At 45.6% G+C, this 16,313-nt stretch overlaps 1 protein-coding gene across 12 annotated transcripts in view; it reads left to right on the top strand.

The window, feature by feature from the left end:
• The window catches only part of LOC137346623 (elastin-like), a 508,685-nt gene that overhangs the window by 465,283 nt on the left and 27,089 nt on the right, over window positions 1–16,313 (top strand). For 10 of the 12 annotated variants that reach the window (XM_068010226.1, XM_068010221.1, XM_068010223.1 and 7 more), the window contains 3 exons: window positions 3,934–3,981; window positions 7,674–7,715; window positions 15,829–15,876. In XM_068010226.1, coding sequence (XP_067866327.1) covers window positions 3,934–3,981; window positions 7,674–7,715; window positions 15,829–15,876 — 138 coding nt within the window. The remainder of the gene's footprint in view (window positions 1–3,933; window positions 3,982–7,673; window positions 7,716–15,828; window positions 15,877–16,313) is intronic. The other 2 variants (XM_068010218.1, XM_068010224.1) reach the window with 2 other exon arrangements.

Genomic DNA, 16,313 nt, shown 5'->3' with positions numbered 1-16,313 from the left:
ATTTTATCCGTAGCAGGGGAGGTGGCAGGTGGCATGTCCATCCATAAGCCAATTGAAGCCCTTAAGTGGCCAATTAATTGCTATTTTACCAGCAGCGCATGGGCACTTCAGCATCTGATGAGGCCGCCTAGTAATACATGGCAGTCTCCTGGCAGGCAAGTCGGGGGGGGGGGGGAAGGGCCTTCTGATCAGGCAGCCTCATGGAGAGCCCCTCAGCAGCACGGGCTGTCCCCGCTGAAACCCCCCCCACCTCCCACCCCCACCCTTGCTGGGTCCTAGCCGATTGTCCTGGCGTGGCCCCACACACTTACCTCCATTCCAGGACTTCCTCCATTGTTGCTGGTCCTGGCTGGCTCCAGGATTCCACCTCACCCGGTGGCTGCTGCTGAGACTGAAGAGCTGCCATCCCTCTGATTGGCCAGCAGCTCTTGGAGGTGGGACTCCCTGCCTCAGAGGGGCAGAAACCCAGACTGCAGTCAATTAAAGGCCTGAGCCATGAAAAATAGCAGCGTGGCTTGCAAGCCCGGTAGAGGCAAGCCCGCCCGCCACTGGCTTTCCAGCTGGTGGGTTGGGCCACCACCTCATTGTTAAATTCAAGCCTCGGTGTCAAATCTTGCTTTATCAAGTTCCTATGAAGTGCCTTGGAATATTTTATTACGTTACAGGTGCTATAGGAATAGAAGTTGTTGTTGCTGGTGTTGATTTCCTGCCAAGCTCTATGCCACATTATTCGACTTGTTACACTTTTTTGTGCTGGTGCACGAATATGTGAATAGGAGTAAGATTGAAGATTACATGGATTAGTACAGATGTTTGTGTGATGTGGGATGCTAAGACTGCAGAAATGTTATGCAAAGAAGGCAACAGCACAGGTTTTGCAATCATTATTCTATCAACACAGAAAGTACCCATTTAAAATAATACCAATTAGAAAATGTAGGCTAGTATGTCTTCTGTAAAATGCAGGATACAAGTCACCATGTATTCTTGAGTTTTGTTGCATTTATCTTTTCAACAAGGAGAGGATTTACAAAAATTCTATCCATGATAGAACAGATTGTGTGTGGTTCATGAAAGGAGTAAGCTTGCTGGGATGAATGGCTGTTCCAAATTCCATGTTTTGGTTGTGATATCCCATGTTTTACAGGATTTATAGGGTAGATCTAGCAGTTATGGCCTCTAGCAGGGGAGCACAGGTTGGAGTCGGTGTGCAGACTATCATGGCAGTTCTGCAACCCACACTCCCATTGAGCACAGCTCTTTGATGAATTTACCTATACATATCCCCCTACATGCCTTTGCAAAGAAATTCATATCGGATTGTAACAAAACAATTGCACATAACACCAAAGCATTGTGCTTTGTAACTATGTAGGAGGATTTAATTACCAGAGTCGGCACGGACTCGGTGGGCCGAAGGGCCTGTTTCGGTGCTGTATCTCTCTATAAAAGGCTGGATTTTATCTGGCACTTGGAGACTGGCTGGGAGGCGGCAGGAGAGGGGCACACACAATGGCTTCAGGCAGTATGGCCGATGTTGGAGGGGTCTGCCACAACATGAAGACACCACCAGGTAAAACCTGGCAGCATCCTAGTGAGCTCAGGGGTGTGGTCCCTACTCTAGGGGTAATCCATCGCCAATGGAGGGCCCCCCAGCAGCAATGGCTGCCCCCATTGGCCCTCACCAAAGACCACCCCATCCCCTCACTGGGGCCTGCTTGACTGGCCTGTCGACCCCGAACCCACTTACCTTGATCCCAGGGCCTCCTCCATCTTTGCTGCATCGGGCTTCCTGCAGTACCAGCAGTGGCCACCACTCCTGGTGGTGCTGTTGGATCGATTGGCAGAGATCTTGGGGCTGGATCTTGTCCCTTAAAGGGGTCGGCATCCCTGACAGCGGGCATTTAATTGCCTGCCCGCTGTTGAATCTGGCCAGGGATCCAATAATGGGCTGAGACAGTGTCACCCCCACCCCCGCCTTCCAGCCCATTGCCCACCGCCCCCCAGTTGCTGAAGTAAAATCCAGCCCAAAACATTTGGAAATGGACCTCTGCAGCAAAGCCCTGACACTGCTGCAAGATTTAATATTAATGATAAAGAATGGACAGATGAATCTGCAAGAGTTCTCGTAGATCCTTAAATAGCAGTTTTTAAAATGAATAGATTAAATTAGTTATTGTTAAATAACTTATTAGGAAGAATAGATTCAATAGTATTAGGACTAGATTGGATTTCATAGGGTTACATTGGGTTAAGCAAAATATGGTAAACTTAATTTGGTTTGTTTAGATTAAAGTTATGTTTTAAAGTAAGACTAGATAGAATTGGGTGAGATTACTTAGCAAGGCCACAGCTGTCAACTCAAAGTTGAGAAGTGTGGACCAACAGCGAACTAACCAAAAATACAAAGCTCCGCATGTACCAGGCTTGTGTTCTCAGCACCCTCCTTTATAATAATGAAGCATGGACAACTTAGGCAAGCTAAGAAAAACAGCTGACTAGCTTCCCCCGCCACTGCCGCAGATGAATATTGGGCATGTCCTGGCAGGACAGAGTGCTGAATATGGAAGTACACCAGGTTTCAAAGGTCTCCAGCATGTTTGCCCTCTTGAGTCAACGGCGACTCCGAATGAATGATGGCCACATTCCCAACGATATGCTCTATGGCGTGCTTGCTATCGGCACAAGCCTAACAGGTCGCCCATGTCTGCGATACAAAGATGTTTGCAAGCAAGATCTCATGTTGACCGGGATCGGAGCCAATGCAAGGGAAGTCGTTGCTGCTGACCGGAGTGCCTGGAGACAGGCTGTCAGGAAGAGCGTGGAAAGAACAGAGGACAAAAGAAATGACCAGCTGGCAGAAAAGAGAAGCCGGTGGAAGGAAACAACATCACTCGATCTCGGGCCAACGTTATTCATCTGTGCCAGTTGAGTAACGGATTGACACTCACGAGTCGGCTACAACAGAGCTACAACAGATGATGTTCAATCCAGAAATGATATACACCCCAGGCGTGGTCCTTTGTTTCCCAAGATGGATGAATGTCATCAGATCAGATCAGACTTAGCTTTGATACATGTGGATTTAGGTAAAGGAGCCAATAATGTAATGGGTGTCATTAAACACTAGTTCCCTGTATTATTGGGTGTGGAAACCCGAAACCTAGAAATCTCTTAATGGGCTCAGCACAGCCCATTAAGTGGAATAGTGGATCCTGCATAGTAACTGCACAAGACTCACTAGAGCTGTAAAGAACATTTAAATCAGGTAGTCACCCTAAATGTGACTGGAGCATCTGAGTACTGTTCCATTTGGTGAGCATCTGTTAACAGTAGGCATTGAAGGGCAGTTCCAATAAATACAAAGATAGTTTTTCTTTGTGTGGATAGTCCATACCTTTCCTTAGACTAAGAGTGCTTGAATGCCTCCTGTAATGTACTTGGATCTCAAAAAACTGATTTCCACTGCTGCTGTCACCTTCCCCATCTGGAAATGTAATGCCACCCCAGCAGCCCTTCACTAGTTATAGTCTCCAGGCACTCCGGTCAGCAGCAAGGACTTACCTTGCATTGGCTCCGATCCCGGTCAACATGAGGTCCAGCTTGCAGACATCCTTTTTGGCCACCATGCTCCGAGTGGAAGAAATTTTTTTAAAGAACTGATCTTGATTTTGAGCAAGATAATTTAATTCAAGGAGCACCTGAACAACACCAGCCTAAACAGCACTGTATGTGGACTGCATTACCAGCCCTGAAGTTATACTGAAACTAACATGGTTATTATCAATATGGTTTGAATCAGTTCAGTACTAACAGGAGAATGAATTACGTTTACATTAAGTGGGTGATAAATTTAAATGTTGTTCTGAACATTGAGTTCTAGAGAGTGAGAGCAAATTCAAAGAGTTAACGTTGTGTACATGGTCATTACAGGTGTTAATGGAGTTCGACCCAGCAGTGCTCCACTGACTCCCAAACCAGGTACCATTATTACTGCTAAATAACTAGCATGATGGTTGACTATTCTGGATTGTTTATCCAGTGGTAGGTATTTATATATGAAAATTGTAAATCTCATTCAGACAGGACAGTTTCCTGAACCATGTAGCACATTTGCAGTGAAAGGGACCAAGTGACCACCAAATCGCCGAGGCAAATATTACAGATCATCGAATTAAACATGAAGAGTTTTGTGAGTGTTAGATGATAAACCACGGCTGCAAACCTTAGCTATGTAGCACCAGTCTTTAGGTGCTACAGGTACCGGTTTAGTGACAAAATGGCATCTGCACCTCTTCCACTCAGTTCTGGGATGGCCTGCCCCAGATGGCATCTTGGTGAGGGCATTAGCGTGGGCATTATGAGCATGCACCGGAAGTATGCAGTATGGGCAGATCGTGATGTCAGTCAACGTCTAACACTGATTTGACACCTACGCTGCCATTTTGTTGCACTAGTTAATGCCCCCTCAAATATGCACAGCTGAACATTCAGCAGCATGAAGCCATTTAAAGGGGTCATCAACAACTTGCAGGTTAATAACTGATTACTTTCTACTGGCTCTGCTTGTGTTTGTGGAGGTGCTGGGTGTCTTGTGGAGTTGGTTGCAGGTGGTGAAGTCCACAGTGGGTGATGCTGGACATGAGGAAGGCATTGCTTATGATTTCAAGGGATCTGGGTACACCACTTGCTCCTAGTCATGGGTGCCATAATAGCGAACCCTCGTGGGCTGCAGCAAGATAGGGAGATGATTCAGAGTCAGAAAATAAGAACACAAGTTGCTCAGAGAGGAAGTGTGGAGGAGGGGACGAAGGGTTCTCAGCAGAAGGCGTAGGATTTTCCAGGAGCTGTTTTCTTACCTCCATGTAAGCCAGGAGCAGTGTGTACATCACCTGCAATTCACGAAGAAGGTGCCCACAGAACTCTGCCAGCTCTGAACCAGACGTACAGCCTCAGAGCAGGGTGAGAACAGTGCTGCCATTGGTTATGAAGCTGACTTTGGCTCTGAATTTCTTCGTGTTGGGATCCTTCCAGGTGACATATCTAAAATCTCCCAACTTACCATCCATTGTTGCAACAAAAAATTGACCGAGGCTCTTTATGCCAGGAGAGGGAACTTCATTCATTCTCTCTGAATAGGGAGAAGCAGGCGGTGCACACATGTGGTTTTGCCAGGAGAGCAGGTGCCCCATGGTAAAGAGTGCCATCGACTGCGCACAAGATGGTTTTGCAGGCATTGCAACTGAACCACAAAGATTATCACTTTTTAAATGTGCAGTTGGTGTGCACCTGCACTTAGTACATGATGCTGGTGAATGCCCTGTATCCTGACAGCAGTCATAATGCATTCATTCTCTGCCAGTCTGCTGTTCCATTAATCCTTCAGCCACCATCTCAAACCAAGGGGCGGCTGCTAGGCAACAAGGTCTCTCCACTCTACACCTGGCCTGGCTGTAACCCACCCGTGCCCAGTGACTCACCACATACAGATCCTGTGTCTGTACTATGCATAGTGCCAGCATTAGAACTGGTGGCTGCAAGTGTCAGATCGGGTGATGGTGTTTCACTTTCCTCAGTTTCTTATTCCTGTAGAAGTTCAGCCTCCTGCCCCCTGCCTGGCCAGCCAGGAGTTCTTGGATACATGAAAGCATAAAGGCACAAGGGCAGGGTTGTGGTGACAGAATCAGGATAAGCAAGAGGTGCATGGTTACACCATCTGAAAATTGTAAATCTTCACAGATTGTGGGATGAGGGTAATGTGGCATGTGAGAACGTGGATTAGGCAGGAACATACTGTCATCCTCAAAGGTTTCAACCCCACCCCGAGCCACAGCCTAAGTGACAGCCGCACCAATGCCTTCCAACATTGTCTCCTCTTTGGGGGTGAGGACATACTGCCGTGCCTGCATCCCACCCCACTCCAGACCAGTTAGGTGCCATTGCCTCCGTTTATGGACCACCTTGCCCTGCAAGAGAGATGGAAGTGTGTAGTGAGTATGGTACAATGTATTTGGATGACGTGCCTGCCAAAGTTGAATAGCTGGCAGTATGTGCAACAGTGAGATGTGATTGTCTGGCTTGCAGCAGTGCTAAGTATGTGAGGGTGAGGTATGAGTCATGGTTGTAGAGATTGTTGATAGGTGAATGAAGGGAGTATGGTGAGTGGAGCAGTGTGTAAGGCCAGTGGTGCACTTGATAGAATATGAGACCACTCATGTTAGGTCATTAAACATCTTGCAGCACAGTATCCAGATCCTCAAGGCTAGACTGATGTTTCTACTGCCTTCTTAGTATCTGCCTGGAGGGCCTGCTGGCTCCCTGAGGGAAGAGAACCTCCTTCTGTGCACCTCCTACACGAAGGCCTCCAATGCTGCATCAGAGACCCTTGAGGCACACATTCTGGCCTATTGCACTATTTTTCAAGGTTCTTCCTGCTCTTTAACCAACCCCCCACCCCCTCCCCAACCACTTCACAATATCCAGTCCCTGCAGCTACCAGAATGCACCTTGCCTTTAAGAGGTGCATGTTCACTTTAAGTAATGCAGGCTTGCTTTAAATGGTTCTAACCTTGCACGAACTTGGGTCTCCTACTAAGGCTTGCAGCCATTCAACGGCGCCTTCAGCATTGGGCTGCACACCACAATCATTATAATTAGAAGCCAGTATGAAGTTTGCAGGCTGCCTGCATTAGTTTGAATGGCCATGGGTTAATCGTGCATCGCAAGCCCAGGGCCCTATTTCAGGGTTATCCAATTTTGCTCCCCACTTGTCTGCACTATAGTAGACACTAAAGTACAAGTTATAAGTGGGTACAAAAATATCAGAAGACTAGCCCCACTGAAGATGAAACTACCATGGTTTAATCATCTTTCACTCCTTAAGATACTGGCAATGAAAGAAGTTAATGCAGTCAGATTAGATCTGAGAAAGACTACTTGGATTCTTAGTCGTTTGACTGCTTTTCAGTTGAGTAACTTGAGTAATATTTCAATATCAGAAGTTTAGCTCAGTGCTCTCCAATTTACTTTTGGAAAAATCTCGTCTTTGCTGATTGCAACAGCCATAGATTAGGGGTGGACTTTCCTCCAAAGCAATATCTGGTTGGGGATTGCGCTGAGTGGCAATCCAGAGTCCTCCTTAGCTCTGTCTAGGCCTCATTTGCATCAAGTCGGTAGGCTCTGGCTTGAAACCGAGCACCCAGCCTATGGGCTCAGGCCACCACAAAATCAGTTGGCCCAGACAAACTCCGGGCCAGAGGAAGGAAGCATTCTAGAGTGGGTCCAACGCATTGAGGGGAGGAGCTGGAGAAACAGTAGCACAAGTGGCCCACAAAAATGAAGAGGAACTCACCTTTCAGGTCCTCTTCAGTTCAACATCCATCTGATGGTGGTCGGACCATGCAGTGCCATTTAGCTAAAAAATAACAACAGGGGTCCTATTAGCATCATAGGATACTATTTTCTATTTTAAATGGGTCTTGCACCTGCCTAGGGATGGCTGCCCCTTCGGGCCAGCGATAGGCCCCATTGAATTTTTTTTTTTTGCACAGTGGCAATGAATGGTCAGTCATTGACTATTATTTTTGGGGCGCGACTGCTCAGTTTCTGTGAAAAAATGCAACACTTATTCCTTAAAATGGCTTACTGCTAAACTCTCTGTCTTCTTTGAATAGGTCGAGTGCAGCCAGGCTTTGCAGCTAAAGCAGCCAAACTAGGTAAATGAAAACTCTTCCTGTTGCCTTGAGGTGTTTGAAGATCATCTGGTAAAGCAAATACAGTGATTACAGTGTTCATAAAGCTATATATTTGATTCATCAATGTTAGTACATGTTTTGCAGAGGTGTGCTGGATTATGGGTCTTGTTAGTTCTTAAAATAAACTTAGGCACCTACTGCTCCTTTTAAGATGTATTTAGTTTCTATTTGGAGGAAGGGAATTTCCTTCAGATTGTGAATGCTGTCCTTTGGAATGTCCTCAGGGAGGCAATCAGCTTTATTAATGATGCATGCAATCCACACTGAAAGAACAGGGTATACATAGCCTCCTTCAAGTTACATTCAGTTGACAGGAAGCTGCTTGAGTTGTTAGGTAAATTAACTTTTGTTCCTATATCTTTCTAAGAACTAACAAGACCCACAATCCAGCACAAGTACAGGTGAAAATTATGTTTAACAGAAGGAGATTCTAAAAGGAATGCTGTGGAATGAGCTCTGTACTTTCAACTTTAACCACTATAGTACGTGGGGGTAATTTTAACCTAATTTGCCTGATGGGATGGGATGAACCAAATGTTTTACCCTACTCATTTTTACCTTCCATTGTCTTGATCTGATCCCCAGTATCCTCCAGGCGAGTTAGGTTAAAATTGCCCTCTTTATATTGTTTTTTGCTGAATTTGTATATGTAGTTTGTAAGTAAACATCATTGCAGTCCTATCACTTTAGAGGCAGGAACTATCTCAGCTTGCTAAAGCAGTAAGTAGCGAGGTCACATGGGCCAGGTCCAGCACCAGTCTGTGCAGAGATTTCTGACCTCAGCCAGGGTTAGCTAATGGTGCTATAATTGGCCAGTGTGCTTTGAGTTTAATTTCTAATCATTATGCAGAACCATTGAACCATAAAAGTTTACAGTACAGTAGGAGGCCATTCCATATCACCTCATTGTTAGAGTGGTCCAAAATTAATTCTGCTGCCCTATTCTCTGTCCATAGCTCGGTACCTTTTACTGCTTCAAATGTTTGTCCAGTTTTCCCTCAGCTGTTGACTGTGGCAATGCATTTAATGCTAGGCAAGCATCTGCATAAAAGCACTTCTCCTAAGCTCTCTCCTCACTGACAATTTTAAATTGTTGACCACTTGTCACTAACTCCCCAATCGGAGGAAATACACTCTTTCAAAACCATTCATAATTTTAAAAAACTCTTTTTAAATCTCTTTTTAACCTTCTGTGTTACAGTGGAAATAGTCACAGTATCTCAAGGCTCTGTTTGTAACCAGAGTTTCCCATGCTTGTCATCAACTTGGTGAATTTATGCTGTACTTTTTAATGTCTTTCCATTAAGTTTATACACCAAATCATTATATTTCCTTCAAACTTTATTATTTCACACTTAGCCACAATAAATTGAATCTGTATAAAAACAAAAAATGCTGAAAATACTCAGTAGGTCAAGCAGCATCAGTGGAGAGAGGAAAAACAGAGGTAATGTTTCAGGAAAACATTAACTCTGTTTCTCTCTCCACGGATGCTGCCTGACCTGCTGAGTATTTCCAGCATTTTCTGTTTTCATTTCAGTTTTTCAGCATCTGCAGTATTTGCTTTTTGTCAATTGCATCTGCCACCAGATATCTTTCTGAAGTCTTTCACAGTCCTTCTCACTGCTGCCAAACCCATTATTTTTCTATCATCAGCTTATGTCAAGATATTATTCTCCATGTCCAAATTTAAATTCTCTATATATTCTTCTTTGGCCTTCTTATCTCGAGAGACAATGGGTAAGCGCCTGGAGGTGGTCAGTGGTGTGTGGAGCAGCGCCTGGAGTGGCTATAAAGGCCAATTCTAGAGTGACAGGCTCTTCCACAGGTGCTGCAGAAAAATTTGTTTGTCAGGGCTGTTACACAGTTGGCTCTCCCCTTGCGCCTCTGTCTTTTTTCCTGCCAACTGCTAAGTCTCTTCGACTCGCCACACTTTAGCCCTGCCTTTATGGCTGTCAGCCAGCTCTGGCGATCACTGGCAACTGACTCCCACGACTTGTGGTCAATGTCACAGGACTTCATGTCGCGTTTGCAGACGTCTTTAAAGCGGAGACATGGACGGCCGGTGGGTCTGATACCAGTGGCGAGCTCGCTGTACAATGTGTCTTTGGGAATCCTGCCCTCTTCCATGCGGTTCACATGGCCAAGCCATCTCAAGCGCCGCTGACTCAGTAGTGTGTATAAGCTGGGGATGTTGGCCGCCTCGGGGACTTCTGTGTTGGAGATACGGTCCTGCCATCTGATGCCAAGTATTCTCCGCAGGCAGCGAAGATGGAATGAATTGAGACGTCGCTCTTGGCTGACATACGTTGTCCAGGCCTCGCTGCCATAGAGCAAGGTACTGAGGCTTGATACACTCGGACTTTTGTGTTCTGTGTCAGTGCGCCATTTTCCCACACTCTCTTGGCCAGTCTGGACATAGCAGTGGAAGCCTTTCCCATGCGCTTGTTGATTTCTGCATCTAGAGACAGGTTACTGGTGATAGTTGAGCCTAGGTAGGTGAACTCTTGAACCACTTCCAGAGCGTGGTCGCCAATATTGATGGATGGAGCATTTCTGACGTCCTGCCCCATGATGTTCGTTTTCTTGAGGCTGATGGTTAGGCCAAATTCATTGCAGGCAGCCACAAACCTGTTGATGAGACTCTGCAGGCACTCTTCAGTGTGAGATGTTAAAGCAGCATCATCAGCAAAGAGGAGTTCCCTGATGAGGACTTTCCGTACTTTGGACTTCGCTCTTAGACGGGCAAGGTTGAACAACCTGCCCTCTGATCTTGTGTGGAGGAAAATTCCTTCTTCAGAGGACTTGAACGCATGTGAAAGCAGCAGGGAGAAGAAAATCCCAAAAAGTGTGGGTGCGAGAACACAGCCCTGTTTCACGCCACTCAGGATAGGAAAGGGGTCTGATGAGGAGCCACCATGTTGGATTGTGCCTTTCATATTGTCATGGAATGAGGTGATGATACTTAGTAGCTTTGGTGGCCATCCAATCTTTTCTAGTAGTCTGAAGAGACCACGTCTGCTGACGAGGTCAAAGGCTTTGGTGAGATCAATGAAAGCAATGTAGAGGGGCATCTGTTGTTCGCGGCATTTCTCCTGTATCTGACGAAGGGAGAACAGCATATCAACGGTCGATCTCTCTGCACAAAAGCCACACTGTGCCTCAGGGTAGATGCGCTCGGCCAGCTTCTGGAGCCTGTTCAGAGCGACTCGAGCAAAGACTTTCCCCACTATGCTGAGCAGGGAGATTCCACGGTAGTTGTTGCAGTCACCGCGGTCACCTTTGTTTTTATAGAGGGTGATGATATTGGCATCGCGCATGTCCTGAGGTACTGCTCCCTCGTCCCAGCACAGGCATAGCAGTTCATGTAGTGCTGAGAGTATAGCAGGCTTGGCACTCTTGATTATTTCAGGGGTAATGCTGTCCTTCCCAGGGTCTTTTCCGCTGGCTGGAGAATCAATGGCATCACTGAGTTCCGATTTTGTTGGCTGTATGTCCAGCTCATCCATGACTGGTAGAGGCTGGGCTACATTGAGGGCAGTCTCAGTGACAACATTCTCCCTGGAGTACAGTTCTAGGTAGTGCTCAACCCAGCGGTCCATTTGTTTGCGTTGGTCAGTGATTATGTCCCCTGATTTAGATTTGAGGGGGGCGATCTTCTTGATGGTTGGCCCAAGAGCTCTCTTAATGCCATCATACATTCCTCTGATGTTTCCGGTGTCTGAGGCCAGCTGAATATGACTGCATAGGTGTTGCCAGTATTCGTTTGTGCAGTGCCTGGCTGTTCTTTGTGCAGTGCTTCTGGCTGCTTTAAGTGCTACCGATGTTAACTCGCTGGGGGCTTTCTTGTAGTTCAACAGTGCAATGTGCTTAGCTGCTATGACAGGTTCCAGCTCTTTATTATGAGATTGAAACCAGTCTGCATTTCTCTTCGCACTTTTGCCATAGGTGGTCAAAGCTGACTCATAGATGGCATCTCTGATGTGAGCCCACTTGGTCTCAGCATCCCTTGTGGAAGTGTTTTGAAGGGCTGTTACAAGTGAATTTAGAAATTTTTGTAACAGCTGTGGGTGAGAAATTCTGTTCGTGTTGATGCGCAGGTGGCCTTTCTGCTTGGAATGATGCAACTTCTTTGGTCTGAGTCTAACCTTCCTGCACACCAGGGAGTGGTCGGTGTCGCAGTCCGCACTGTGGAAGCTGCGTGTGATTTGAACACTGTTTAAGGCGGCTCGCCTTGTGACAATGAGGTCTAGCTGGTGCCAACGACGCGATCTTGGTGCCTCCATGAAACCTGGTGACAGGGTTTAGTGTGAAAGAACGAGTTGGTGATGCAGAGGTTATGACAGGTACACAACTCAAGCAGTCTCTGCCCATTCTCATTCATCCTTCCAACGCCATAGCGCCCAAGGCAGGAGGGCCATGAGTCATAGTCGGCCCCAACCCTGGCATTAAAGTCCCCCAGCAGGAATAGGTGTTCAGTGTTGGGGATGCTGCTAATGATGTTATGGAGTTCCTCGTAGAACTGATCTTTAGCTTCAGGTGGGGAGCAGAGTGCTGGAGCATAGATGCTGAGTAGGTGTACTGGACCAGAGGTGGTGAGCAGTCGGATGGACAGTATGCGTTCCAAGCCATTTGAGGGAGGCTCTATCATGCTGAGCAAGGAGTTTCTGATGGCGAAGCCCACTCCATGCTGTCTTGGTTCTTCAGGATCCCTGCCCTGCCAGAAGAAGGTGTAGTCTTGCTCTGCTAGAGATCCACTCGCGGGGAGGCGTGTCTCCTGAAGTGCTGCAATGTCTACATTGAGTCTACTGAGCTCGTTGTTAATGATGGCGGTCTTCCGAGAATCGTTGATTTGTGTAAGGTCTTCCGACAGGCCAGGACACATAGTTCTGACGTTCCAGCTTGCAAAGCGAAGGGCTGGTACCTTCTTTCCTTTTTTCGTGTTGTTTGGTGCGGTGTTTCAGTCCACCTTTCGGGCAATGACCCTGAGCTCCAAGCACCCATTGAAGCAGGTAGACTGTGGCGGGACAGAACCTTATTGACCGGGGGCTACCCGGTTTGAGGCGGGTGGTAGCTGTCCAGTGAGGTGCGATGACCTCTCCCACCAACAAAGGTAACCCGTGGCGTCCAGTTTCTACGCCAATTTATCTGGACTTATAACCCGTAACTGCTGCCTTCCGTGTTGTTTCAGTCGCTGTGAGGCAACTATGGAGTGACCTCTCCATGGCGCATGCCTGGGCAAATTTATGGAGGTTGAGAGTTGCCCAGTTGTCAAAACCCCCCTCTTGGCCTTTCTGGTGGGGTCCAAAGGAGTGCAGAGCCTCCTGCAGTATGGCTGCAGGAACTGCCGGAAACATGCCGAAGGTAACACTTGACCGCCTACGGGGTTCTGCTCCGGATTTTCTGTTAGGGTTTACTCCCTTAGCCTTGGTCTCTCCTGAGACACCCACAAGGCAGTGGGGTTGTTGGGGCCCCTACACAGGTGTAGGATGATGCCGGTGGGAGGAGAGGGTGCGAGGGGGAGGGGTGGAGGGAAGGGGGTGTGAGGGGGAGCTGGGAAGGGGGCTGTAAGGGGATGGGTAGGGTGCAGGGGAAGGGGGTGCAATCCATAACTTTCACAAAAATACTATCACATTTGTCAAACATGACTTGCCTTTAACAAAACTATGGTGGCTGTCCTCAGTTAAGCCATATGTCTCCAAATGTTCACTAATTGTACCTCAAATTATGGCATAACAAAAGGCACCAGTGAGTAACAGTAGGGTCCAAACAGGAACAGGAGAAGGCCACGCTGCTCCTCAAGCCTGCTGTGCCATTCATTTAGACCATGGCTGATCTGTACCTCATCAATTAGTTATAGCAAAAAAACTGTTGTCCAATTCCACCTCAGCACTAAATTACCTCCCTCTATTGCTGAACTCCTACTGAAGCTAAACTTTAACTTTCTGGCCTTGCATACTGCGCCAGCCTTTCATAGTGCAGTTTGGTTTTTGCAGCTTAGATGTACATGTACGCGTTAGGTTATGCCCTCCACAGATAATGGTCTGCCAACTTATGATCTACATTCTCACATGAAGAATGGCATTTACATGATATATAAGGAATCAACTCCATGAGAAGAGGAGGCAGGAAGGGATAATATTGCTGGCATTGCTCAGACTACAATTGGATAGTAAGAATGAAACCAAAAGCAGGCAATCTGACTGAGCTGCACCATGGGAGACAGATATTCAAGGAGAATCATGTAGCCAACCTATCAATGGCTACAGAGAGATCATACAGGATTAGGAGAGATGGTGCATCATGATTGCAATCACAGAAAGTGTAATTGATGATTTCGGTTAAAGGATTCTAAAATCCTCCCAATCCTCAAGTTTACTACTCTGCAACATCATAAGCCTCTTCCTTCTATCTAATACCATCTTTAACTCCTCTTCTTTTCCACGGTTTGAACACATTTTCTGTGGCTTTTTTATACTTTAAAGGAATGTATATTTGTTGCAAATTATATGTCAATTCCTTAACTACTAGCCATTGCTTGTCTACCATCATATTTTTAATGTAGCCTGTTGCTTGGAAAAGTATGAGAGGTGATATAATTGAAACACACAAAATTCTTAAAGGTCTTGACTGGTAAATGCTGAGAAAATGTTTCCCCGGCTGGGGAACTCAGAACAAGAGGTCACAATCTCAAAATAAAGGTTTGGCCATTTAGGATTGAGATGAGATATTCGTTCACTTGAAGGGTTGTGAATCTTTGAAATTCTGTACCCCAGAGAGCTGTGGCTGCTCAGACATTAGATGTACTCAACATAGAGGTTTATAGATTTTTGGGTGCTATTTGCAACGGGCAAGGTACGAGCCGTACCCAACCAGTCCATGCTTGCAAACTTAAAACACAGTGTCCATGTGTAATTCCACAATTGGATAACATTTGCTAAATAATCCACAGTGCGCTAAGAATTATGCTGACAACCAATTTAAGATTGTCAGTAGGGCTCGCAGTGTGGCGCATTTGCGCGTACTGGAAGCTACATATATTAATACACAAGGCAGACAGAAAGAATATGTACAAACATTGCACCTGTTTCAGCTGAACAAAATTAGTGACAGCCATTCGCTGGTTCATTCCTCAGGGCAATGTCTTGACTAATCAAAGTCAAGCTGCCTGGCTTAAATTTTAAACAAAGCTTGGCAGTTAACTGTCAGTCACCGTAAACTGGTGCATTCACCATGGCAACGCCTCTACCAATTAGAGTTCACTTGTGAACCAATCAGCACTCCCTTCTCATGCAGTATAAGTTATTGTTTTCTCTTATATTGGTTATTCTTGTGATCGTCCTGATGAGTGCAAGACGAAAAGCTTCGACAACATGTCTCTATTTTCAGCAATACTCAAGTTTTGTCCTACTAAACGACTAGTTCCTGTACTCCTGTTTACCATATTCACCAGTCAGTATAGTTTCCACTCCTGTATATACCTTTACCTGTCAGCAGAGTTGCAGAGCCATTGTCCACATCTTATGCTTTGCAGGTTCCTTTAGAGATGAATACATACCTCCAAATGGTTTGTCAGCTGCTGTCATAGAAACTTAAAGCAATGGGTCTGAAGAGTGCACTGCAGAAGAATATTTTAGTATTCCCTTTGTTCTGATGATACTTATTATCAGGAAATTAGTATCAATGTTGACATCATTTTTCAAAGGTCCTAGATGATTCAATAACAAGCACATATAGGTACAATTCCACATTTATTAGGTTTTAGTACCTAGGCAGAACAACAATGCAATTTCTATAACACTAAGAGAACTGTTGCATTTCCATGCCATGATGCACCTTGTCTGAAGCTAGCATAACAGGGCATTCATTGATCTGAAGAGCTTGTTTCAGCAGAATAAGACTAAGTGCTGCACCATACACAGTGAAAATGCTACTGAATTGAGTTATTTGAAACAAAAAGATTATTAATTATTATGATCCTTCCTGTTTAATGATGAATCAATTTACAGAGCCAACTTATAATCAGAAGCTTATTAATCACCATTGTATTTCTCACACTCTGGTTCTTCTTCAGGGCTTGGGCAAGGAGGTTATGGTGGATACTTACCCTATTATCAACCTGGTAAGGACCTGATACATTTTGTTGTCTTCATATACCTGATACATAAAGGGAGCCTGAACTTGTGTGAATTTCCAAAGATAATGCTTGTGCTGGTTTAGATTTAGTGTCTTATTTGACATTAAAACCATAATAAGTACATTTTTGTTCAACGAAGGAGGTGTTGGATAGTCAGTTTCTGGTAAATTAACTGGTCAGTATGTTATGTACATCTGAATGTACATAATTAAATTAATAAAATTAGAAATTAATAAAGCACACCTATGCAGGAATGAATGTGATAGCACTGCAGTAACCTAATGGTTTTATTTAAAAACAAATGACCATTCATAAAGATACTGAATAGTGATCCGACTGCTATATTCTAGCATAGACCATTCACTTTTGAAACAGTGCTGCACAGACAGCACAGAGAGAAACTAGTGGTGTGAGAAAGGAGA

Source organism: Heterodontus francisci, chromosome 30 (genome assembly GCF_036365525.1).
Source record: "Heterodontus francisci isolate sHetFra1 chromosome 30, sHetFra1.hap1, whole genome shotgun sequence".
NCBI lineage: Eukaryota > Metazoa > Chordata > Chondrichthyes > Heterodontiformes > Heterodontidae > Heterodontus > Heterodontus francisci.
The sequence above is the reverse complement of the archived record's forward strand: the minus strand, read 5'-3'. Positions and strand labels throughout refer to the sequence as shown.